The sequence below is a fragment of the Etheostoma spectabile genome, chromosome 8 (assembly GCF_008692095.1).
Source record: "Etheostoma spectabile isolate EspeVRDwgs_2016 chromosome 8, UIUC_Espe_1.0, whole genome shotgun sequence".
Taxonomy (NCBI): domain Eukaryota; kingdom Metazoa; phylum Chordata; class Actinopteri; order Perciformes; family Percidae; genus Etheostoma; species Etheostoma spectabile.
In genome coordinates this window covers 28,524,294-28,549,832 of record NC_045740.1, presented here as the reverse complement: position 1 = coordinate 28,549,832, position 25,539 = coordinate 28,524,294, and the positions used below count along the sequence as shown (strand labels likewise).

At 41.3% G+C, this 25,539-nt stretch overlaps 1 protein-coding gene across 4 annotated transcripts in view; it reads left to right on the top strand.

Moving 5' to 3' along the window:
* The window catches only part of srgap1a (SLIT-ROBO Rho GTPase activating protein 1a), a 94,996-nt gene that overhangs the window by 36,898 nt on the left and 32,559 nt on the right, over positions 1 to 25,539 (top strand). For all 4 annotated transcript variants that reach the window (XM_032524712.1, XM_032524713.1, XM_032524714.1 and 1 more), the window contains exons 3-8: positions 6,147 to 6,309; positions 11,793 to 11,855; positions 16,492 to 16,671; positions 17,390 to 17,518; positions 20,063 to 20,284; positions 20,773 to 20,874. In XM_032524712.1, the coding sequence (XP_032380603.1) occupies positions 6,147 to 6,309; positions 11,793 to 11,855; positions 16,492 to 16,671; positions 17,390 to 17,518; positions 20,063 to 20,284; positions 20,773 to 20,874 (859 nt within the window). The remainder of the gene's footprint in view (positions 1 to 6,146; positions 6,310 to 11,792; positions 11,856 to 16,491; positions 16,672 to 17,389; positions 17,519 to 20,062; positions 20,285 to 20,772; positions 20,875 to 25,539) is intronic.

The window sequence follows — 25,539 nt, the reverse complement described above, 5'->3', positions numbered from 1 at the left end:
AGTCACTAAACTGTCTCACAGGCATGACCATCAAGGTGTTAAATATGTGAAATGCAAATATGAGGATCTCTATTGAAAATCCCAAAGTTCCAATACCAAAACCAAAAACTTATTTTCAATATCTTTTTTGTAGATCAGCAAAATATGCAATGTAATATGTACGTTTTTATACCTTACACTTAGGAAGATTTCAGTCGATGCAAAAAAAAGTATTTAGTTTTGTTACCCCGCCCTAGTTTTACATGCTGAAACAGTGTCACTGCGTCTTTCTGAAAAAGTATAAAAGAAGTGGAAGAAGAAACTGAACCATGAATTTAATTCTGTCGTTATCTCACAGAGAGTTAACTTGGCTGTGGAGGCAGATATGAAAAGATGTAATGAAATGAGATTTTCTCCCTCTCTCACTCTGTCTTCATGGTGCATTACAGTTGGACGCTGAGCCTTTTTGTGGATCTCCACACAGTTAAGCGTGCTATAGTTTTTTGGCCTTATTACACTAGGAGGCCGCTCATGGAAAAAGCAGACATTAGCATATTGTTTGAACTTGTGGTGGGAACCAAAATAAAACGTGTGTTTGTCCTCGCCGTCTGCAAATAGCCCCAGCGCTCTGTCTGACGCTCCAATGGCTCTAGCAGCTGTGTGTGCCCACGTTACTGGTGAAGGGACTTCTGTTATGGCGCTCTGTGGTTTTCAGTGCGTGATGTACAGTCTGCTCATTTCATCCACAGGGTCAACATTTGGCAAGTGTCAATGAGCATATTTCTTAAGTAAATACAAGATGTCTGAATCGCATTGAAAACCTTCCTGTGGGTTTTAAATCATTTGGCCTGTATTTTTGTATTTACATACATAACATATGAACAGTAAGGCTTCTGTGCTCTCCATATTCTCTAGCTTGTTTTCATTGGACAGACTTGTCTGTGCTGTGAAAAAATTGCGTTGTTATTCTGTCTTTAGCCTGAAGCCAGTATTCATATGACAGGCCAGCTTGGTGGAGCTGCAAAATGCTAAAGTAGCAGCTAAATCTGTATATAATTAGTCTAGACAAGCTGCTTTCAAAAAAAGGGCCATGGCTGTAGCTGTCAGTGGAGCTGCATTCTTTTTATCTGGTTTACATCGCTGATTTTCAGACAAGTTGACAAGTGTCATTCTAACAGTCAAGAGTGCATTAATATACACTATGTGTGACGTGTTGAGTCTGTTTTGAAAGGCTTCAGTTCCTCTGAAAGGGATGTTAATAATCACCTATTAACTAACAATTAAGCCTGTCACGATGATAACTTTTGCTGGACGATAAATTGTCCCAGAACTTATTGCGATTAACAGTAATATAGTTGTTCTGAGACCATTTTCATCTAATATAATGATAATAGCATAATAATGAAGGTACACCTTTTCAAAGCTCAATAAACTATTATTTTTAGAGATTTTTTAACACTTGAACTGGAAGACATTTTAAATAGGTGTCTCTCTGCCACATGGCGAGAAAAGTTTGTACCAAAATAGTTCTGTTTTCAGCCTCAATGTTGGCGAAGGTGCAGCTACTTTCTTCTGCTCCTCTGCAGGTTGGAGCTTCGTGGGGGCCGGGCCGACACACAAACACACACACAAACACACACCTGACGCCGGCCACCACATCCCCTCTGTTTACTGATAACTATTGTTTACCTCAGGCTAATTCATTAACTAGTAAGTGGGGATTTTTGGCAGCCAGCCTTCCAAAAGAAAGCACGATGAAACTAAATAACCGATCATTAACCATTGACCGACGAGCAGGTAACGGACTCTCAGTTCATTGTCCTGGAGCCTCTGACACACTAACAGCTGTAGGAGTGTACCGGTTAATGTTCTGTGCATTGCCGGACACATGCACAGAACACATTACAACAAATACAACTTTTGTGTGTTTCTGCAGTAAGTTTTTGTTTTTCTCTTCGTTACTGCCAGAGGTAATATAGCCGCAATATAAGGAAAAAACAGCAAAGTTTAACTCGATAATAAGGTGTTAGAAAGTTGACTCTGGAAACTCTACAGAACACATGCTGTTTTACGTGATGTATGATGTTGGTCAAAGCAGCAACATAACTGTGTGAGCTGGTGATAATGGCTTTTTGAAAACAGTTGGAGCTTATAGCATCCAGGATGTGAGGCAACGCTGCAGCAGAAAAAAACGGGGACCGCTAGTGATTGGAGCAGATACATCAATGGGTTTGTTGACAGTAACGAAAAAGTTCAATTGCACTAGTGTCTTCCTTTTTCCTTCCTGTTAGAAAACAAAACAACAGACCCACATGAAGTGGCATGAAGCGTGAAAAAGCTAAAAAGGAGTTGGTTCGTGGTGCAGGTTGTAGCAGTTTGTTTTTTGTTGCTGTTTGTGGAGCCTGGGCTGACTTCAGAGACCAGATGTTTTTTACAGTGTGTTCCGTGGACAGGCAGCTAGCGGATAGTGAGAGATGTGTTTTTTACAGTGTGCTCACTGGGCAAGCAGCTAGCGGATAGTGAGAGATGTTTTTTACAGTGTGTTCTGTGGACAGGCAGCTAGCAGATAGTGAGAGATGTGTTTTTTACAGTGTGTTCAGTGGACAGGCAGCTAGCGGATAGTGAGAGACGTGTTTTTTACAGTGTGTTCTGTGGACTGGCCGCTAGCGGATAGTGAGAAAAGTTTGATGTATGTGACATCAAAATGTTGTACCCTAAAAAATGCGTGGCATCACCTTTAATCCTTTAGGGACCAGAGTATGTATACACCTGAATTGGGGCGCCACCTACTGTGCCGGAGGTAGAGCTACTCCCTCCATTCTTCCCAGTCTTTTCCGCTCATGTATACTTGTAGAACTGTGCATGTAAACACACAGACTGTGTCCAGCCTACAGTTGCAGTCTTTGGTAGCGCCATTCAGTCCTGTCTACCTCGTCCATTTATGTTTCAGGTTTATGGTTGTTTGCAGAACTCACAAAGTTTGTTCAAGGAGGGACATGCAGATGGTGAGCAGAGGAATCATTGAATTATTTATACTGCCAAAGCCACTGCTGGGATCATCTTAAATAGACGGCCTTTATCCAGAATTAAGTGTCTGGTTAAGGGACTTCCCCTCATTGTCTGTGAGGATAGAAAAAAGGTGTAGAACATCCTGCGCCTGCAGACATTACTATCTGCAGCACATTCTGCTTGAGTGGCAAAGAATACCATTTGTTATTTGCAGAATGACTTGGCTGGAATGACCAATTAGGCTTTGACACCCTGAACGCTTTTTACATTTCAAACCGGAACTTTCCATTTTGGGATTGGACTTGCAGTGCAAGTTTAATAATGAAAGATGTTATCTGTTAGGTGCGAGAGGACTCCTGCCATTTTGCCTCTGACGCTTATAAGGGCTCCTGTAACAACACCCTGCATACTGAAGTGGTAATTCAATGTCCGCATCCTGATACTGTATGAGAGAGCGCTAGTATGTTGCCGTTGACTCAGCAACTCCTGGATTTAGGCTGCATGAATGGAACGAACACACACACAGTTGCAAAATAAGTTTTCTCTCATCTCCCTCTCTGCCTCTCCTGGACATCAGTTTCCTCTTTCATACCTGTGTTTTAGCCCCCCTGGGGCCCGGCTATCTTTCTGGGAGTCTGTCTGACCCAGTTCCTGCCCTGGCTGAGGGGGAAATGATGACATTGAGAGACTTTCCTGCCATTATGTGGGGTAAGCAACTCCCAGAGGTTATTTTGTCATCACAGCCTGTGTCAGACCCCCTTCCCTTGTTTTCTCGTTCTCTACTCTTTTCACTGCTGGCCCGCAGTTTGATTTAGTAGAAATCTTGGGTAGATCAATGACTCCCTGGACTTCTGTAACTCCACTGTATGGCACAATTTTCCTGTTTTATATTCTTTGAAGGTTTTTATAATGAATCTTGGGTCCTTCCTTTAGCCTTTCATTAAAAAAGAAAAATGACTTCCGGTTAATGTACAGTGCTGCTTTTCTATTTCTATTGTTTGACATACTGAATTTGTATAAGACCTGGGCATGTACTGATGGTGAATTAGGTTAAACTTTTTAACAGTTGTGGAGTCCCATTGGTTAACACAAAGAAGAAATGTCCTGTCTTCACATATGTACGTAGATCCAATATTGCACTATGCTGTTACATAGTGCAGAAATTGTTAGGGGTGGGGGGAAAAATCGATTAGTTGATGCATCGCGATTCTCTCTAGAACGATTTGATTCTAGATTCTGATAGTTAATAATCAATTTTAAAAAAAAAAGTGTTGATTTTTATTTAAAAGTTACTGTCTCCAGACATGACTACAAAATAAAAACCCCAGTAGACAAAACATTTCATTAAAACTTGTGTGTGACAAATACTGTATCTGTCAAAATCTGACAAATTCAGTTTATATATTTTTTAAATCACGCATGGCCCAGAGATTCCCACCCTTAGAAAGTGTGTGTGTGTGTGTGTGTCTGTGTGTCTGTGTGTCTGTGTGTGTCTGTGTGATGCTGTTCGGCTGCTGAAGCTCTGGGACCGCTTCACTTACTTTTCTCTTTTTCTGTCTTTCTCTTCCTTTGCATGTGTCCTGTAGCCTGGCATCAGTACACCACTCATCCTTAGCTAAATCAGGTTTTTCATTCGCCATCTTCCTGGTATCTTTGCTAAGCGACTGTGCTCTCGGATGCTTTTCATGTCAGCGTGTTGTTTGGCTCTGCCTTTATCAAATGTAGGTTGCTTCCTGTTTTTGCAGAGTCTCAGGGAGCATTTCAGCTGGTTGGAATGTTTGTGTCAGTTACTCATTTGCAGAAGTGCTTCATTTTTTGCTCTTGAAGCAGATGTTGTGTCAGGGCTGAAGACTAGTTCAGGGCTGGGTCACTTGCCGAGTGCCGAGTTTCACCTGTTGTGTTGATGAGTGCCGTCTGTCTATGCAAGCAAACGTTGTGAGGGAAGAGCAGAGGCGAGTCTACATATGGTTCCTGCATGACTTAACCTCAGACCCAACTTTAACACCTCTCCCTAATACACACACACACACACACACACACACACACACACACGCACACACTTCTGTGCTGCTCTTAGCCAGCAGGAGGAATGTTATAGGTTATCCCAGAGGAAGTCAGCCTTCAGGCCAGTGCTTATGCTGAGCCTCAGCTTGCTCTGGTCTGGACAATGTCCTGCAGTTAGCTTGGAAGCAGCCAGCCCACAGCACAGGAAACCGCTCTCAGGCTCCACTATATCACTCTTTAGCTTTTTTTGCACTCATATCTCTATATTTCCCCTTTACAGTAACTTCTCTTGTCTTGCTTGATTTTCTTCTGCTGTCACAGTTTTTACGTAATTCTTATTTTCATCGTCACTTAAAATACATCCATGGCTTCTCCAACTTCACTCCACTAATTGTATTTAAAGCCTGTGGCAGACTCCTCCCTGGTTGTAGGGAGCCAGCTTGGCTCATAGCATTGCAAGAGCTCTGCCCTAGAAATGTCACTGGTACAAAGTATTTCCAGCTTAACTTCGTAGTACATGCAATATATGGAGAGATTTTTAGGCCCAGAAGCGGTATATGGGACATTTAATACCAAGGGAGGCCTATGACACAGCTTCTGCTTTTTGTAACCGGCCTTGGTGCACTTGTAGACAACCTGCTAGTCGAGGAACTGCCACAGTCTTCTTGTAAAAACAACAAATATTGTCTAAAGAAATGAGGGCTGAGACATTGACATGGAAGCAGATGCACAGGACATGCATATAAAAAGCTCCCATCCAATGTCAACACAGGAAATCTACAGATCTAAGCAAAAAACTATTCCCTTCCAAAAGTATACTTACTCATTTCCCAGGTAACGCAAAGTAAGCTACATTTCAACATAAGTAAAATTATGAGATCACGAATATTTCCCTTGATCGTGCCCGCTTGCTCATCTCAGCCAAACTACCTAACTGTGGAGTGGGTTTTAAGTCTGTGACAATGTGTGTTCTTGTTTATTAATGTGTTACACATGCACCTTAACAGACACAGCCAATTATTTCCTACACACTGGTCATTGCTCTTTATAATTCTGATTAGTAATATGTTATTAAATGACAACAGGAGATTCATTTTCCACATGGATCTCTTGGCTGCTGATCCGACACCTGACTGTTTCCCTGGTTAATTTAGGAAAGACCAGAACCTGCTGTCCCCAGTCAACTGTTGGTACCTGTTGCTGAACCAGGTGAGGAGGGAGAGTAAGGACCACGCCACACTGAGCGACATCTACCTCAACAACGTCATCATGAGGTTCATGCAGATCAGTGAGGACTCCACACGGCTGCTCAAGAAGGTGAGCGGCCTGCACAATTTGGGAAAAAATGTAATGTTTGTTGCACACATGATCCCTCACAAAACAAAACAAATTGGCAGTACCAAACATAGATTTATTTTGGCACGTATAGCACATTGTTGATCACCACAAGCCTGTAAACATAGAAGCTTCAATGAAGAGAAGGGAGAGCATTGCAGCGCTCGGGAGCGCTTTAAAACCTTTTTTTATACAGTCTATGTTTAAAAGTCACAGAAGAAAGTAGTAGAGTTTGTTTTTAGGGATCGACCATTATCAATTTGGGGTTTATTTGTGCCTGTATATATGTATAAAGTTATTTAAACATTAAATCGTGAACAGGGGTGAATTGAGACCTTGCAGGCCTCCAAAGCTAAATAGGATTGTCAGGGCACTCATAAAGGGAGTGCCTATACACTCTTATCCTTTTGGTTAAAAAAAATAGAGGGACAACTTCTACAACTGACGTGACAACCTTGTTTTAATGGGGATTCTTTTGATTTTTCTACTGCCACCACAATGGACAACTTGTTATGTCACGGGAGGTATGAAGTAATCTTTCAGGTCTTCAAGTTATTTTCTATTACGGTCAAAAATAGAGGTGCTTTTTGGTCGGAGTGGTTAAAAAAACTTGTCCTTTAGGTGTCTGCACTGACGACAAACAAACAAAAAACAGAACAGACTGAAAAAAAATCAGACCATGTTTAAAATAAAATGCCAAAAGCATGATAAATGTGGGATATAACATACAGGGCTCAAGGATGTAGGCACTTTATGTGCTCAAAAGAAAACTATGCTCCGTTTACAGGCCTTGTTAATATATTAGAACACACTGCTCATTTCACTCTGTTTATTGAATAGCATTTTTAACACAAATTCACTCCAGTTCCAAACCCAGACTGTAGCCTGCTGTCGTTACGTACTTCTGTCTTACCATTTCCATTTACCATTTGTCTCTTTAATGCCCATGAAGTCTCTTTTGAACTGCTTCAATCTTTCTTTTTTTTACTTTCTACTGTACTGTTTGACCAAACGAGGTCAGATGTGACTTTTCTTTGATCAACCAAACCAAAGTTTGAACTCACCACTAACCCAATCCAGATTTTTCACGGCGGTCGGTGCGGGCAGCGGTGTCTCCATTCACTTATGTGATAAAAAAAAAAAAGTCTTTCACTTTCAATTAACCCATTCATTTGACAACAAAGTATATTCAGTTGCATGAGATACAGGATACATACAGTATATATTCAGCTTTGCATCTGATGGGATGAAACACTGTTGGGTTTCTGTGGTTTAGGTTTGTGAATTAGAGTAATCCAGAGGAACCTCGGCCACCACAATTTCAGATCAGTATGCCTTCACTCTCCCGTCTGACGACTGTGGCTTCATGGCTGAATCCACCACAAAGACGAGAACTCCCTAAAAGATTATGAGCTCCTATGCAGCAGGAGTCACATGAACTCACCACAGGCCTAAATTACAAAGTGGCTTTTCTTCAGAGGAGCGCCTTTGTGTCAGTTAGGCTTGTGCGACTTTGTCTTTTTCTGTTCCTCCTCTCTCTTTTTTTCTTCTTTACGGCAAACCCTGACCATCTAAACTCCATATTCAAAAAGCAAGGTTCTCAAAGAAATGAACCTCTCTTGATGGCTGGGACTTCATCTGATTGTATGGGGGCGTGGTCTTTAACTACTCACCCAAACCCCCAACACACAAACAGGAAACTGCAGCAACCATTTCCTTTTGATGGTGTTTAAAGGATTACGGTTCTGCTAATGAGGCCAGATGTGAAATTGTCGTTTTTCTCTTTTCTCTCGTTGCCTACCCTGACTCAACATACTTTGATGATCATAATGTTTGACTGCCTTCTATGCCAGTTTTCATTTTTAGTGTGAAGAGACTTTGCCAAATCCTGACAATCTGCAGGGCACCTCACCTGCAACATTATTGCTGTGGAATCTGCAGTGTCTTACTGCATTGTGTGATAGTTGTCCCTTTTGCAGTTTCCCTGTGAATCCAGGTGACATTGTGCAGACTGGTGGGAGGTCCCAGTTCATATGAGACCCGAGACACCACTCGTCCTCTAATTAAAGCTTCCCTGAGCCTTTGATCTCGGCAGAGCTTCAGTAACAAGGCTCAAACAACAGAGAAGTGCCCCGTGTTATGTGCGCTCCCTCACAGCTTCGAGGAGACAGCTGTACTGTTGTCATCCTTCCAGCACATCAAAGACCTGTGTTTTTATTCCCTTGTATGTTTAGGTCTCATGCTGTGAGATGGAACAGCACAGGACTCAAAAGTAGCCCTGGTGTCTTCGTCAACATCCTCCGGTTTACCCGTTTGCCATGTGCATTTATGTCTTCAGTGCTGCATTGTGGTCACAAATTTGTTTAGAAACACCCCGTTTGTGTTTAGTTTTGTGTTTGAGTACAGGCGTCAAATAGTGGACCTCACTATGACATCAAATGCATTCAGTTTTTATTATTCATACAACTGGCTCTTGGTTTTATTCTGCCCTGTTTTATTGATGAAAGTCTGCAGTTACAAGATCCCAAAGCTGGAGGCAGTTTTGAACATTTTCCCAGGCAAAGCATGTCCAGGATAGTGCTTATATTACAATAAGCATTTTTTTCACCAAAAGACATTTTGACATATCACAGTAGGAAGGTGCTGGTGTAAATGATCAAATGGATGACGACAGAATTCCTTCCAGCTGGTTTCTTTTCAAGTCTGGGTAAAACACAACAGCTTCAGATTTGTTTATCACTGGACAAAGCTTGGCTAGCTGTTTTCCCCTGTTTCCAGCCTACATACTAAGCTAAGGACTCGGTATTCAATGCATAAACATTTAACAGATTAAACAAATAATTGGATTTCCCAACGTTTTAAACTTTTCTTTTGGCATTTAAATGAATAAGATCAACGTCAAAGATTGTTTTTATGAAATACATCAGCTAAGACCTTGTCAGAGTTTCTACGTGTCTGTTGACTGTGTGACTGTGTAAATAGTGTCAAGACGCTCCGATCGATGTTGAACACCACACACGCACAGTAGGACATACAACTGCTATCTCTATACCATGATTAATGTCAGTGGCCATGTGAAACCCACCACTCCCCAAAGGCTGACTTGGTTTCTCCTCCCTGGGGTTGTTTCATCTTTCTAATGTGGTTGGGATACAGATGGTATTATCCTACAAGGGGAAACCCATTTGTAGGATATTTTTAATGAATTCCACCAAATTTGGAAACCCCCAAAGTAAGTTGTAAAAATCAAATCATTGCAAACGTTGCATTTAAGCCTAGTTTTCACTAAGCAGTCTGGCTCAGTTCAGTTCAGTTTGTAGGAGGGATTACTCCACAAAGGCATTATGTTAGGTGAAGCTTCTCTGGTGAACACACTGTAAACATGTCTTGAATGTAATTCCCATTTACTTTCATCTCTGTCTTTACTTCTCACACACACACTCTCGCAGCTTGTGTGATCCCTGAGAAGGATTTTCATTGATCTCCGGATCACTTCCCAGCCTCCTCAATGGAGAAGAGCTGATGAGTGTTAGATATGACAGATAGTCAAAGGTTCTGTCCTCTGAACTGACAGTTGCTAATGGGGCTTCCCACAGGATAAGGCCTGTGTGTTTATGATCTTTAAGATCAGCAGGGATCTACAATTAAGAGACAGATAAAATGTGGTGCCGCCATGTCACGAGATACAATTACAGATGTATTATAAACTCAAGGACCAGATTGTCCTATCATTTACTGAAAAAAAATCACCATATCACCATAGCTCCCTTATCTACACACCTTTCTCAAACATGCTTGAGTGTGACTTTTGCCAACTTTGGTGCTTCTTTAGCTCTGGTGATCCAGGCTTAAAGGCTCTTTTCACACTGATTAGGTAGGAGCTACAAATTAGTGAACTGGCACGACACTCTAATTTCAGACACCGGCCTGGCAGCCGCTAACTGAGAGTTTAATCCTCTTTGCTGTCTATTCACTTGCTTGGACATTGTGCAGCTTGACCTGTGAGTAACTTGTTAAGAACAAGAATGTGAGTTTGGCATGTTTGTGCACACACGTTTTCACAAGATTGCTTTCGTCTTGATCTGTTACTTTTTGACCGTTCGGCAGAGTCCTTTTTTCAAAAATTGTGAAAACCCGTGCGCCAAAACGAACACGCTTGTAAACTCACCTGGATCAATCAGGTGTGTGAACTCAATAGAGCCTCTTACCTGTTGCCAACACACACACGAAGCCACTCTTGTGTAAGGCAACACAGTGTGTGACTTATCTGATCTCAGGTAAGGATATCCCATACATTGTTCAGTTTGTAAGGGCAATATTGCCATGGACAACCAAATGCACGCAATGCAACAAAGAACTACCTCTGTGTGCACTGGACCCTGCAGCTAATACTAGCAGATAATATTGCCATTGTTCAGGGCACGCTCGACAATCAACAAGCAGCCTTACAAATTACTTTAAAAATGTTTTCTTCCACATTTTCTCCCAACTTGTAACCATTGTGCAACAACTGGTCCTAAGTTTACATGGTGGAATCTTGTACAGTTGTAGTGTAGATGTAGATTTAGTTTATTTTTTCCAGTCACTGCCATGCAATGGACTCCATTCTTGATCAGAAGTACTGTACATCACCACCACTCTATCCCCCTGCACTAGGGGGTTCAATACCCCCGCAGAACCCTCGTACAGCCTTTTGCTGGGACTGGCTCCCAAAATGAGATTTGTCTGTGGATAACTGGGTTAGAGAAAGACCTGGAGTGCAGGAATGAGGCTGTAACATCATCCAGGTAACACAGCGTGGTATCGACTGTAGTAGAGAGATCAAAAATTCATTGTCATGACTCATAATCTCATAAACATGTGATACAGTATGTGAGTCAGTGTTAAGGAAATATGTGAGCTCCACAATTAAATTAACAGTGAAAGCCCCTCTAAATCCATCACTGAGTCACTATTAAACTGTATCGCACAACCGCGAGGTGCATTAACATGGTCATGTGTGTGTGTGGGATAGTATTACTGAGTCTGCCTTGTGGCACAGCTGATTGAGTTAACATATTTGGGAAAAATCTTTCACGATGAGGTGTAGAAGCCAGATAATGTTTTGAGCATGCGGCCAGTGAAACTCAAGCTGTGTTCGCCGATTTGAACGGAAAAGCCGTCGAGACACTGATACCACTTTCACTCAGAAACCACGCATTTGACACAGGATGATAAATCCACCCTTTTGTTGTGTATGTGTGCCATTCAGACCACGGGTCAATGCCTGGTTGTTGTCCACCATTCGTTCAAAACCCAATATACAGTAAACAGACTTGTCAAGTGTTTGCAATGTAGATTCACCATTGCGGACAGTTTTGAATGAGCTATTAACTACATTTTTGGTCTGGGAGAACTCTTTTTGTGTACTTGTTTGAATTTACTGATTTGTTCTAATTGTCTCATGTGTCTGTTTCTTTTTTCAGAGCAAGGAAATAGCCTTTCAGCTCCAGGAAGACTTGATGAAGGTCCTAAATGAGCTATACACAGTAAGTATTAATGACTGCCCCTGTTTTTTTTTTTTTAATAATGCTAATACATTGGTCTTTGGTGTGGTTGAGACTAACAGACATAGTACTGAGCTAACAAACTCAACTATGTGTAACAGGTTGAAGCCTTTAAGCCTGTATCTTAGAGATGTCTGAGGGATCAAATATTAAACATCCAAGTAAACAGACATCTACCAAAGTGAAGAGAAAGTATGTGTAATCTTTTTTCAGCACAAAATGAAACAGTGTATTCTACCCTAATGAACAATATATTCAAACTGTGAAGAAACATAACACATTATGTTTGAATCATTAATGTTCATATTCTCTGCTTATTAGCTTAGTTCTTTTGTTCTTCAAAACAAATGAATGCAAAGCCACAATAAATACACAAAAAATAGCAACTTGTGGATACAATTTCTTTACAAAATAAATCAAAAGTTTATCTCTTTTAGGTATTGTTACCTCCATTCAAAAGTTGCCAAAGACTGGGGAGAGAGCAAGAGACATTACATGCAACACAGAGTAACATTTCACCAAACCATCACACTTTTACATCAAACAAGCTACAGAGCTGCAGTCTTAAGGTCAATTCATCTCCTCTGTTCAATGCCCCTGCTGTAAGTAGTTGACTGCGTGTAGTTATGACCTTGGTAGAGAAAGGTACTTTAATCGTAAATCAATAGCTAATTCCACTGATTTAATTGTCCCAATCAGTTCTGCTAGCCTACTAGCTTAGTTTAACACCTCACATGCATGTATGTCTGGTAATTAGATGGTCTGCTCAGACAGAATGACTACATCGAGTCAATGTTGTTGAAATATGATCGTACTTACTAAAGTCTCCAGCAATGCACTACAGCGGATTACAGTGGTTACATTTCCAGTCTATGGCGGTGCTGCTCCAAACACGACAAACGTGATACACACACACACACACTGTGTAGCTATTACATCAGACAGACACAGTCCTGATTTCTGCCTCTTACAAACGAAATAACAGGTCTGCTCTGTCTCTAAATATGTCCCTTTGAAAGAAACACCAAAGTAAATAGAGCAGTGGCAGACTCCAGACCAATAAATGAGGACTACAGGGCCCGAGGTCAGTCACCCATCTCTAAACTGCTTCCAGTTAGGCCAAAACCCACAAAAGGCAAAGGGCTGCAGACAAGTTAGGCTTTGCTTTGTTGTTCCACACGTACAAAAATAACTCAGTTTGGGGGAAGATGTTTAGATTTTGCAATGGGTGAGTCTCTATTTGTACTGAATTTGAGGTTTAGTGCATTCAAAGTGTAGTGCATACATTCTGGAGCTGCAATTTGTTGGAGTTGGTTCGTTCCAGGTTAAACCACTTTATCCTGGGAGTTTGAACGCATTTTCTGCCTTTATTTTCAGTTGAGTGCATTGTGCCAGCTGTCAAGAACCCAGGCTCATGTAGCTTTACAGAAGACGGATTTAATGTTAGAAAAGATTTGCGTTAATGTAACATCTGAGAGAGATTCACACAATATCCAAATTCCAAAGCAAACATTACTATAGAAGCATACAAAAAACAACTTTCACGACGGTTTTACCTTTTTTGTAAAGATTAAAAGATAGTTTTGTAGATTAGAATACATACGCCTCTCCCCTTCTGTTCTTTCCTTTTCTTTCCCTTCTCCTTTACTCTCCTCTCCTCCCACCCCAGCGAGTCTGTGACCTCTGTAAGGACTGGATTAGCTTGTGTATTGCAGCTGGCACTTTGCAAGGTGGCTGCGCCAAAAGAGTTACCATTTGGTGAATCCAGTTTTTGCTTGATAGTCTGTTTATTAAGGATCCTGATTGTGTTAGACCTGGGGTCCAACACAATACAAACATACACACATATTATAAAGCAAAACATGTAGTTGCCATATCTGAACAATGAAAACATAGAAGCCATAGCATGTCCTCATTTCACAAACATATTTTTTTCTTTCTGTACCTGCTTTTTGCCATTTCATATTGCATACCCAACATATGAATTATTTTTTTTTCAAGATTGTTTTTGTTGTTTTTATTCTATGTTGACACACACACACATACACACACACACAAACACACAAACAAGCATGCACACACACACACACACACACACACACACACAAGGGGGGGGGGGGGGGGGTGGGGGGTACAAATATGCAAATCCATCCTAACCCTAAGCTAAAGAATCCAAAACCCAAAGATGTCCAGTAGTATGCATACAAAGACCGGCATAGACAAAATCAGTGCATAGGTACTTGCATAAATACAAGTTCAATTCAATTCAATTCAATTTTATTTATAGTATCAATTCATAACAAGAGTTTCTCAAGACACTTTACAGATAGACCACACTCCAGAATTTACAAGGACCCAACAGTTCTATAGTTTCCTCCAAGCAAGCAACAGTGCGACAGTGGCGAGGAAAACTTCCTTTTAGGAAGAAACCTCGTCAGACCCAGGCTCTTGGTAGGCGGTGTCTGACGGGCCGTTGGGGTTAGAATGAAGTGGCAATAAACAAAAGAAAAAATTAGTAGTTTGTAGCATTCTTTGTAGTAGTTCATGCATAGCAGGACGCTGTGCGGCATTACAAGGCACAGCAGACGTGCGGACGTAGCAACGTAGCAGGACGTGGCAGGACGTAGCAGGACTAGCAGGGCACTGCAGTGTAGCAGTTACATGGCATCACAGACGTGTAGCGGGACCATGGCGACAGCTGCGTACCCTGATTTCGGGGCCTCTCTGATCCAAGGGAACATGCTGGGGAAAAAAGAAGTGGAATCAAATCTGGTCCAGATATTCCAAAAAAGGATTTTCCCATTCCCATTTATGCTGACGTTTTGGATACTTAGTCCACCGTTTCTTCAGGTGGATGACTGAAACAAGTTCTTTTTTATTTGCCAGAACCATCACCAACACTGTTGTTTGAATGTGTAGAGGGAATTTCAGAATTCTTTTTGGAAAAATAATCTGCAGTGTCTCGGTGGCAGGGGATGGGACGCAGTCTGTATATTTACATGGAAATCAGTAATAATACTGTGAGTGTTCATTGTTATGCACAGAACCCCCACATGTGTCAGGTCCCCCTTCTCCTGACGATGTGAGCCGGTGTTCATATGACTTTTATGGTCAATCAGCTCTCTTGAAGAACTCATTGTTTTGTGTTTCATGGTCTACCGACTATTTAGCGGTTGAGTAACTGTCTAATGCAGACATGGAGCATGTATGAGTACACTGTCTGAAGAAGATGACTCAGACTTTAGGAAGTAGTTGTAATCAGCCCTTTACCACCAAGGTAAAGCATTTCCCTTGTACTTGATTACTACAGTGTGATGACACAAGGTGCGGGGGGTTCAGCTTATTAGCCTTTACAAAAATATATATACAGTATTTAGATATATTTAAGAATCAAATACTACATATTAAACAGAATGAATATCAATCTTTAGTGCCAGCAAATTGCAATGCAGACTGTCCTTCTGATGTTTTAAAGTATTATTCTGGCATGTAAAATTCAAATGTAGAGTCCTTTTTTTTATGTGTTGTTAATCCCATTTACTTTTTTTGACTTCACTTGTATCAACTGCAAAGATGAGAGCTCAAAGAATTTAAAGAACAGTCTACCTCCCTCTCAATAAGCTTGTGTAAAAACCAGGGGGAAGAAACCAGAGGGCGAAACCAAATCTTCCTGAGTGTATTTTTTCCCAAATACAGATCAATGAAGGCAGCATGTTAGATTTAGCTGCAGTGATTTGTGGTGGTTGTGGTCGTGTGAGCGCCTCATATAAAAAGGCTAGAGAGGATCTGTCTTTGGTTTGTGGTTAAGGGCGAGACGATCCTCCTGCTGTGAGATTTGTTGAATTGGTATGTGATAAATCAGCGGGCCAAAGGATAGAGGCTTTAGTTGTGGGTTACAAAAGGCCAGTTGGGACTATGAAGGTAGATTAGAGTGACCTTTTGACCTCACAGAAACTGACCAGAAACTGTAACACTGCACAGTTTCAAGATGTTGCAAATCTTGAAACAGAAATAATGACAAACAGGCCTAAACCCTTGTGTTGTCTTCCCCTCAAAATTGTAAATCAACACTTTTGTTGACGCTTTTTATCGCTTTTTTTTTTTTAAACTTTTGCTTACATTTTTGTCTCTTTTTTTCAACACTTTAAGACACTTTTTTTCAGTGTTTGTCAGTTTTTGACAATTTCAACACTACGTAACACTAAATTATTAACATTAGTTTTACGTTTTTTTTTGGAATTCATAGTCAATGAACCTTATTTACAGGAAATTATACCTGATGTTTGAGTTAGAAAAGCAGAAATTAGAATTATTTAGACTGAAATTAAAGGAATTTATGTTGATGGATAATCACAGGCTGGAATATGACTTTTACTCAATATTGTTTCAAAACCATTTAAATTATTTTTTCAAATGCTATAAAATTGACTATGACACCCCAAATTAATGAAAGTAGAGATTTGTACTTGCCAAAAAGCAGTGTATGGAATCAATTATGTTTTTTTGGGGAGTTAAAAAGAACATTGATATAGGAAAACGGGTCAGTTTGACCACAGGACAACATGAGGGTTAAAACATATTATCTTTGCAGCTTATTTCCACTTGTGTTTGTCTCCAGGTGATGAAGACCTACCACATGTACCACTCGGAGAGCATAAGCGCCGAGAGCAAGCTGAAGGAGGCCGAGAAGCAAGAGGAGAAGCAGATCGGCAGGGGGGAACCGGTCTTCAGCATCCGAATGGAGGACAAATACCAGAGGCGCAGCTCCGTCAAAAAGATCGAGAAGATGAAAGAGAAGGTAGAACGCCAACCCTTAACAATTGTAATCCAATTTGCATTTAAACTTAGTAGTCACACTATTCTGTTTTCTTTAAGGTGTTTCTCTTTTAGTAGTTTGAACATGACAAAATATCTGATTAGAAAAGCATGGCTTTTTCTCACAAGTCCTGCTGACCTCAGTAAAGGAGAACAAACTGAAAAGCATTGTCGCAGCCAAAGAGCAGGCTTTTATTCTCAGAACAAGCCTGCTTTCTGTTAAATCTCTATGACAAATGATTCCGTGGCTTTTTAAACACAACTCTTCCTGGAAAGCATTTTGGGAAGTGTTAAAATATGGACACTTCGGAAGTGTGTGAGTCAGAGCCCAGTGGTCAGTGGATGGCGATGAACTAACAGCCTAGTATTTATCTGGTAGAGAGGAAGTGTTGGACAAAGACGGATGGCTCAGACTGAGGTTCTCCTAGTTGCAGTGAAGGACACAGTCTGTTTTTAGTTTAGGCTTTTTCGTTCTTGTTCCCTTTTTTTGTTGCTATTTTTAACATAATTTCATTTATTTCTGCTCTGTTTGTTGAAGCTGTTGTGTTGCCAGCAATCCAGTCTCAGTTCTGAGATGCTTGCAGAGACATTAAACCGCAGTCACTTGTCAAAAAGGCAATTCTCGACTCATTGAATTCATCCTCCCTCGTTCGCTCTGTTGTGTTCTGTTTCTCATTCTATGCCTCTAATTCTCTCATCAGCGTCAAGCCAAGTACTCCGAGAACAAGCTGAAGTCGATCAAAGCGCGGAACGAGTACCTACTGACACTGGAAGCATCAAACTCCTCCGTCTTCAAATACTATATCCACGACTTGTCGGACTTAATTGATGTAAGTATAGAACCACGTGCTGTTGTCAGCCCTGTTCTAGAGACGGCTTCATTTTCAGCACAGCCTTGTTTCCCCCTCAGTGATACTGGGAAACGTTTTTGCTGAGGACCTAAACTATTACATAAACCGTACCCACGCTTTGCAGTCAGTTAGATGTTATTATGTTTCTTTGTGCTCCTCATGCAGAAGACCCATTGCTATTCAAGCTCCCCCCCCCCACAGACTTTTAGAGGAGGTTTAAAATATGATCAGAGAAGAGACTGATGACTTTAGCATATAAAAGAGATCTTAGGAGATCAGACTGTTGGATATAAATTACAGTGCAGGACTGTATAAAATAAGCATATTAACTTGTGTAATGAAAACTATTCTATGCCTCTTTCCTTATCTTGATGTCAGCATTGAAAGCAACATATTTTCATATATTTTGGTCCTCTGGGCTTTTTTCCTACCATTTTGTCACTGTTTTAAATATTCCATACCTTTCAGACCGTTTGAATGGACCCTGACCCTCAAACCTAGTGTTTAGTTTTGTCATGTAAAGCTGCGGTCATTCAATTTACTACACATAGGTCTCTCTACTCTGCCTTGCAAAAATGTTCCTACCTCACCAATAAATAGAGACCGATGATTTGGCAATAATTTGGGTTATTATTATTTTGTTTGAGAAATAAACTTGTGTGTGTTATTGGAAATGGGTGAAGGCCAGGTTTTGGGGTTTTATATTCCAGACAGGACCAGAAGAGAGGATAAATGCAACCTATATTCAGTGGCATGCTGTGTGCTGAAATTACCCATCTCCCTGCTTTGCTCACAAGCCTTACAATCGCACCATGGTGTGTGTTTGATGTGCTCCGTGAGGAGTTGTATGTGCATGCTCATAAAAATGTATTTATTGATGAAGGGGACTTTTTATTGTCAAAAACAAAGTGTATTGTGTTTGCTTATCAGCCAGGTGTGTGTGTGTGTGTGTGTGTGTGTGTGTGTGTGTGTGGGTGCCTGAGGGGTGTGTGTCTGCCCAGGAGAGACCTTGACCCAAAAACAAAATCAGCATTAGTTCTTGGAGGTAATATTTATTAACATTTAGGTAATGTTGTGTAACACAAACGCAAAGTTTGATCTTATCTTTATCTTTATTCCCTTGTGGAGTTTAAGAGGAAATTTGTCTCCTTTAAAGGTACATTTTTTTCTTTTACCATACACGGGTCAATTATGGCGTTTTTCCACTGCTGGTAACGGCTCGCCTCGGCTTGGCTCGGCACGGCTCGGCTCGCCTCGGCCCATTCTATGTTCGTTTTCCATTGCAGATTGCGTAAAGCCTGAGCGTGGCTGGTCACTATAGCAACGCGTGATGACGTAATTTTCAGCGCGACTCACAACAGCACGTCGGCTACTCGCCACAGCCAGAAGAAATGTTTTGTTTCAAAAGAAGCTGAAGGAAGCAACAAAAATCACCGCTAAAAAAACGGGAGTTTGGGAATTCTGACGGAGTTCAGACGTCGACATGACGGTTGTTCGCCGACACAACAGGGTAAGTTAAGTTTCCTGGTAACGTTAGCTAACATTTGCATGTGTTCAGCGTCGCAGTCAGTATTTACTATACGCTATAAAGTACATGAACAACCATGATTACACACCAACATGACTGATGCGGACTGTTTGTGTTTTAGAGCATTCACGCTTTGTAAAATCGCCGCCGCAGAACGTCTGGTGGGCGATGTCCGACCGGTGAGATCTCTGGTTTTGACTACTGGGCTTCGTATAATCTGTATGAGAGTCACGGACAGTCTTATGACAACGACTGGGATGCATCTGGGACAGCAGAGCCGGCGGGGACACTGTCACAGGGTGCAGAGGAAGAAGACCGGGATGTTTGGGAGGGTTTGATGCGCTACTTGAAAAGCTAAATAAAAACTTTTGTTATATATATTGTCTTGTTTTTTAAAGTAACAGTGTGCAATATTGGAAACGACATGAAGCCGCTAGTAGCCCGAACAGTTGAAAAGTGAGAATAGTGCAGAGAGTGGATAATCTGTCGGTGTCGGGCTAGATTTGTTTTAAATGTCCCGTTTGTTCTGGAAACACACTTCGCACTCTTGTTTGCTAACAACGCAGTCATAAGTGACGATTCTCTCCGACCAACCAGCAGTCTGCAGGTAACCACGTCACCTTTTGGTATCGCCTCGGCTCGCTTGGAACCTCGACTGAGGTAGTACTAAAAAAAGTACCTGGCAGCAGGTCCCAGGGACTTTTTTTTGTAATGGAAAACCAAAAAAAGCGAGTAGAGCCGTGGCGAGTCGAGTAGATACCACGCAGTGGAAAACCGCCATTAGAGGTATATTCACACATGATTTAAGACTTAATTCTAAGAAATATGTTGTTTGTTTTTGATTTGACCTTATAGTAATTATTAGCTTGTTTGCCTCATATTCAGCAGGTTGTCAATTTACAAAAAGGAAAACAATCGTTGGTGGCAGGCCGCCCTGGTTTGTGTGTTACGAGACCTGTTGGGTCATGTTGACCGTGATCTTTCATCCCTTCCAGTGCTGCGATTTGGGCTACCACGCCAGCCTGAACCGGGCCCTGCGGACCTACCTGTCAGCCGAATACAACCTTGAGACATCACGCCACGAGGGTCTTGACATCATCGAGAACGCCGTGGACAGTCTGGACCCACGCAGTGACCGACAGAGGTTCATGGAGATGTTCCCTACGGCCTTCTGCCCACCGGCAAAATTTGAGTTCCAGTCTCATATGGGAGACGAGGTACAGTTGAGGACAAAATAGTAGCTGTGATGATGAACTGAACTGGAAAACTGTGTTTGGAGGAGAAAAATGCATTTATATAATGAGTTTTAAAATGTTTCATTTCCGAGTCATCCACTGTATTTACTGCACTGCAGATATACTGAACAACATGGAAGGGAATTTAAAGTTGATTAAAAAAGGTTCCAGACTAATGAGGTCTGATTTCAGTGGCTTAAATGCAGCGTTTTACTGCGTCTGGGGTGTCAAATCAGGTTTTATTGGGCAACCAAATTTGATAAATCATGTGTTAATTCTCCCCCTGCAGTCATGTAGCTCAACATATGTTGAGTTTTACTGTTTGGCTGGCACTGCCAACGCTGATATCATGCCTGTTTACTAGCTGCTGTTGTGTGGCTGTCTGCATCCAGTTGGCAAACGGCACTGTGGTTTGCTCTACAATGTCTGTTTTCTGATCATTGACGATTTCCGCTTCTCTTTTTGCCTAGGTGTGTCAGATATCAGTGCAGCCCCCGGTGAACGGAGAGCTCATCCTGAGGTTCCAGCAGCTTCAGTCTCGCCTGGCTACTCTAAAGATCGAGAACGAAGAGGTAATCTTCAGTAACAGTGCAAAACATAAATACAACCTATTAAACAGGTATTTGTGGTGTGCGTTTAGATATGTCAAAAACTATATCCCTACTGCTCCGCCATTGTTGTCTGCCAGAGATGCAGGATTTTTGTCACGCTGCTATTTGTTGGTTGCAAGATGTTGACAGCTGCAAAGCATTAAAAGAAAGTTAAAAGCTACTAAAGAAAGTAACTTTTTACTTTTGCCAGAAGTCATCCAAAGTCAGACAGTGAAGTAGTTGCTTATGATCTCTGAAGATTTAAAGTTTGTGGTACATATACGCACCACACACATGCACACTCTGTATTTTCCTCTCTCTCTCATGCCCTGCAGGTAGCCATCAAACCCTCTCTGTGAAGCCTCCCTTTTTACTCCCACCGGTAGAATTTACTGTCTCGCTTTTAACCGCACAAACCTGTCCTGCGCTGCTCTGTTTTGACATTAGAAGTGCATCTCTGCTTCTCAGGCTGTATTGTTTTAAAATGTCTGCAGCAAGAGAAGCGACTTTATTTTTTTATTTTTTTTCATAAAACAAAAACCAAGTTCAAAAGTTTAGTCATGCGTGTGAGAACTCCTATTGGACAGATAGTCTAGATTGCTGTCTGGATTTCCCCCGCAGAGATCTGAGGAGCAGTTAACCATAGTCCTCAGAAATCCACCAGGATTTAAAATTCCAACAAAAAAAGCGGAAGTAACATGACATCGGTAAAATCACAGGCATTGAATTTCCTGTGGCACCAGAGACTGTCCCTGAATTGGGACGTGGTGGATATAGCCTAACTGAAAAAGAATCTGTCACAATTTTAATACTCGCCGGTTCCAGCCTCTCAGATGTAAGGATTTGCTGCTTTTCTGTATTTATATCATAAGTTGAATAAGTATACTAACAAAATTTTCCCAATGATCAATTTATGAATCTATAAAATGAACAGATCAGCTGTAAAGGAAATAATCCGTAGTTGCGGCCCAACTAAGTATCATTTAGACTCAGTGTATTGTTTTGTGCTGTGTATCAGGGCTGGTCAAGTTCCCGCTGTTGTCACCACAATTCATGCTGCCAGCAGTATGTACAGTATTTCTGCAGGTGTGTGTGTGTGCATGTGATGACAAGCCCTGGTTGCTTCATGTCCTTGTGCGCCTGGCTCGCTGAAGCGGATGTCCTGGTGGGTCAGAATTGGAGGGCGCTGCTGCCTTGTGTTAGGATCACCAGATGGCCTCTTTTCCCGGGCACAGTGTGCCAGATACATCCTTTGAAAATGAACTTTCATAGAGCTGTGACACACTACAAGCACAATCATCAAATGTACAAGAGACAAAAAAAAAACGTCTGTCTTTATCCGGCCAGGAAAAGCTGCAGGGCAGTTCTTAATAGAAGTGCAGCTGTTTCCTCAAACCTCTTTGACTCCTGTGAAACAGAACGTTTCTGAATAATTCACTCTGCGACAGTGGTGAGGCGTGGGGTGAAAACTCTGGATCTCACTCTTGCTAAAGGGTTGGACTTAACATAGCCCTGCTGGGTGCCTCACTGACGAAATTACGATTGAAATTGTAATCAGTCTGTCAGCATGGTTCATTTAGTTTTTTTTACATTCAATAATCTGCTCATTTAGGTCTCGTTTGTCTCTGTAAGAAGCAGAGAAGCTCACACAGGCTGATTTTCCATTTTTTTGTATTCTCCAGATGTTTCACACTAGACTCCATCTATACCGTCTCGTTTGCGGGGAGTGTTTGTTTTCCTCAGATAAATCATAGGGAAGCACATCAAAGAGCATTTGTGTGTGTGTGTGTGTGTGTGTGTGTGTGTGTGTGTGTGTGTGTGTGTGTGTGTGTGTGTGTGTGTGTGTGTGTGTGTGTGTGTGTGTGTGTGTGTGTGTGTGTGTGTGTGTGTGTGTGTGTGTGTGTGTGTGTGTGTGTGTGTGAGTGATAAGCAGACAACACACTCACTACATGGTTTGTTGATAGCTGTGGACAGCAGCCTGCCTTTTGAGCTGTGATGAGAGATGTTGAAATAACTGTTAGTGATGCTGTACCGCTGCCCTGCAGAATAACATTGCTTTTAAAGTGCGGTGGGTGAATGGAATTATTTTGGATTTTGACAGCGCAGAAGTTGTTTTCAGTCCAGAGAATTACTTAGTAAATAAGGCAGGCTGATGCTCGGTATGCTGTCTGTTTCACAGTCACTGGCAGCGACGTAGGAAATATATGAGTCATGGTTCTTTATTAAAAATAAACAAACTTAATTTGATCCCTGGGACTTTCTTCGGATCTGTTGTGCAGCTTCGGGGACTAATAGGCATATCCACCGAGTCTCTCTAAGAGCTCTGTTGTAATTGAGCCCAGCAGTAAACACTGGTACTATTCGTCTGCTGAATAATGGATAAACTCAACAGCTTTTTCACTGGGAGCAATTCTCTTGCATGCATGGGTCCTGTCTTTATGATGACAGCTGGGCCTCTCGCCTCTACAGGGCCCACCCAGGATGAGGCTGCCAGGGACCCAACACACTCAGAGCACGTCACTAATGACTGTTCTGTATGTCGTAGTAATATGACTATTTTAGGCACCTGCCGTGGATAAAACCACAAGGCATGTGTGTAAATTGATGGTGTAAATGTAGATTTCTGGATGTTTTGTTCTGTCTGAAAGATTTTCTCTGTCTGTTTGAAATGCTTTTTTTTCTTGTCACTCCTTTGATCACAGAATGACGATCCCCAACTTATGTCACAAGACAGGATGATGTTTTTGCAAAGTTTTACAATCACAGAATCCCCCATTTCCTTTCCTACGCTGTCATTAGGCGTGTTTAAACCTGCAGTATGTTTTTGCTTCAGGATGGGATGGATGACATTAACTACAGCCACATTGTGTAACACATGAAAGAGATGACGCCACCTTGCTTTTCAGGTGTTTTTCTTTTTTTCTTTTTGAAGGCCAAATGAGTCACAGGTTACATAGTTAAAAAAAACACAAGCTTTAATTTACTGTTTTCTCAGTGTGTATAACAGTTACACAAGGAATCCACCTTGTTCTTTCATTAGCAATGAGGTCAGACTCGCTTAATAATTAAGAACAAATTAAGAAAATCACTACCTTTGAGTGGGGGTCCTCCCGACCATTAAGAATAATTAGGAGGACTTCCAGCTGCGTCTCACTCCGGGCGTTGTTTACCTGTGGTGCACACACAATCCAGCTGCTATCATCACAGCACTTCTATCCGACCCCAGAGTTTCACTGTTGAAGAAGTAAGGAGCGATTTGCTGAATTTGTCCTTCAAGGTTCTTGTTGGTGTCTCTACGTCAGCTTGGCTTCTTTCCTTCTGCAGCTTTTCCACATCAGTGAGTCATGCTCACATGCTTGACAGTCTCTAGACTCGTCCTCTTTTTCTGTTTGTATCCATTTATCTTTTTCTCTCTCGTCCTATTCAGACTTCATCTCACGTTTTGCAATTGTCCTTAACCGATATGGCCCTATATTGATATATTTTTAATGAACTAATTGACTAAAATGGATTAGTCAATGAGTCTTTTTATATTGTCATAGATCATACGTGCATTAAATGATGGAAATTTCTAATCCTCACAATTGGGACATTTAATGTACATTTCTTTTTTGTTTAGATCCCCATCATATCATTGAGCATAAGGGCCAGACCTTAAAGGCTGTGGGGATTGCAGTGTCAGTTTGTCCTGAAACTTGGCACAGACTTTCATAATCAAGTTATTCATTTGACAATGGATGGTCACAATTTTTATTTCAAGATAATCCTGGTATTTAGACATCAACCAAATGGTTGATGACTAAATATCTGCAAAACTAATGACATTCCCATCCACCTTGGCTTTTTGTTTTAATTGCTGACTACCATGTTAGCATGCTAACATGCTACACTGGAATGGTGTAAACATTGTAAACGTTATACCTGCTAAACATCAGCACGTAAGAATTTTCAGTGACGTAGGCAATCTGATGTTAGAATGGAGCTCAAAGTACAGCTATGAAGTAAAGCTTCACAGAACTGCCAGAATGACAGCGTGCAGACGGTTATTGTTTTTTCAAAATAAATCTCACTTTTGTCACAAGAAATAAAATAGACTTGTAAAACAAGTACAACTTCATTGTTGTAAATTCTAATATATTAGGCTCCTCTTGTATTTGCGGATATTCTTCTTCTTCCTACCATGAAATCTGCCTTCCTGTGCATGAAAAATCACCAAACCTTGCACAAAGGTCCAGTCAACTGGCTTTGTGGGCTAATAGCCCTGAAAGTTTGAAAAAGAAACAAATCAGTTGTACATGTTAGCACTTTGCAACTTTCAACAAAATGTAGGCCCAATTAAGCAGAAATGTTCATAAGCTTTGAACTTGGAGGCATTATGAAGTCCATCACTCGGTCTTTCTCAAAAACTTTAAAACTAAACAAACCATACTCCTACCACAGTTTTTGCTCAATGGATAGCAAAATTGCTCCACTCCATCTTCAGACTGTCTTCCACAAATAATCCAGCCAGATTTTTAAATTTTTCTAGCAAGTGTGATGATCCAAGCCACTAGATATGATGTGATCGTAACATTGTGAAAGTGAAGAGATGATGCTTTTAAGCAGGCTGTTTTTTTAAATTCTTAAACTCCTCTTACCCCCCCCCCC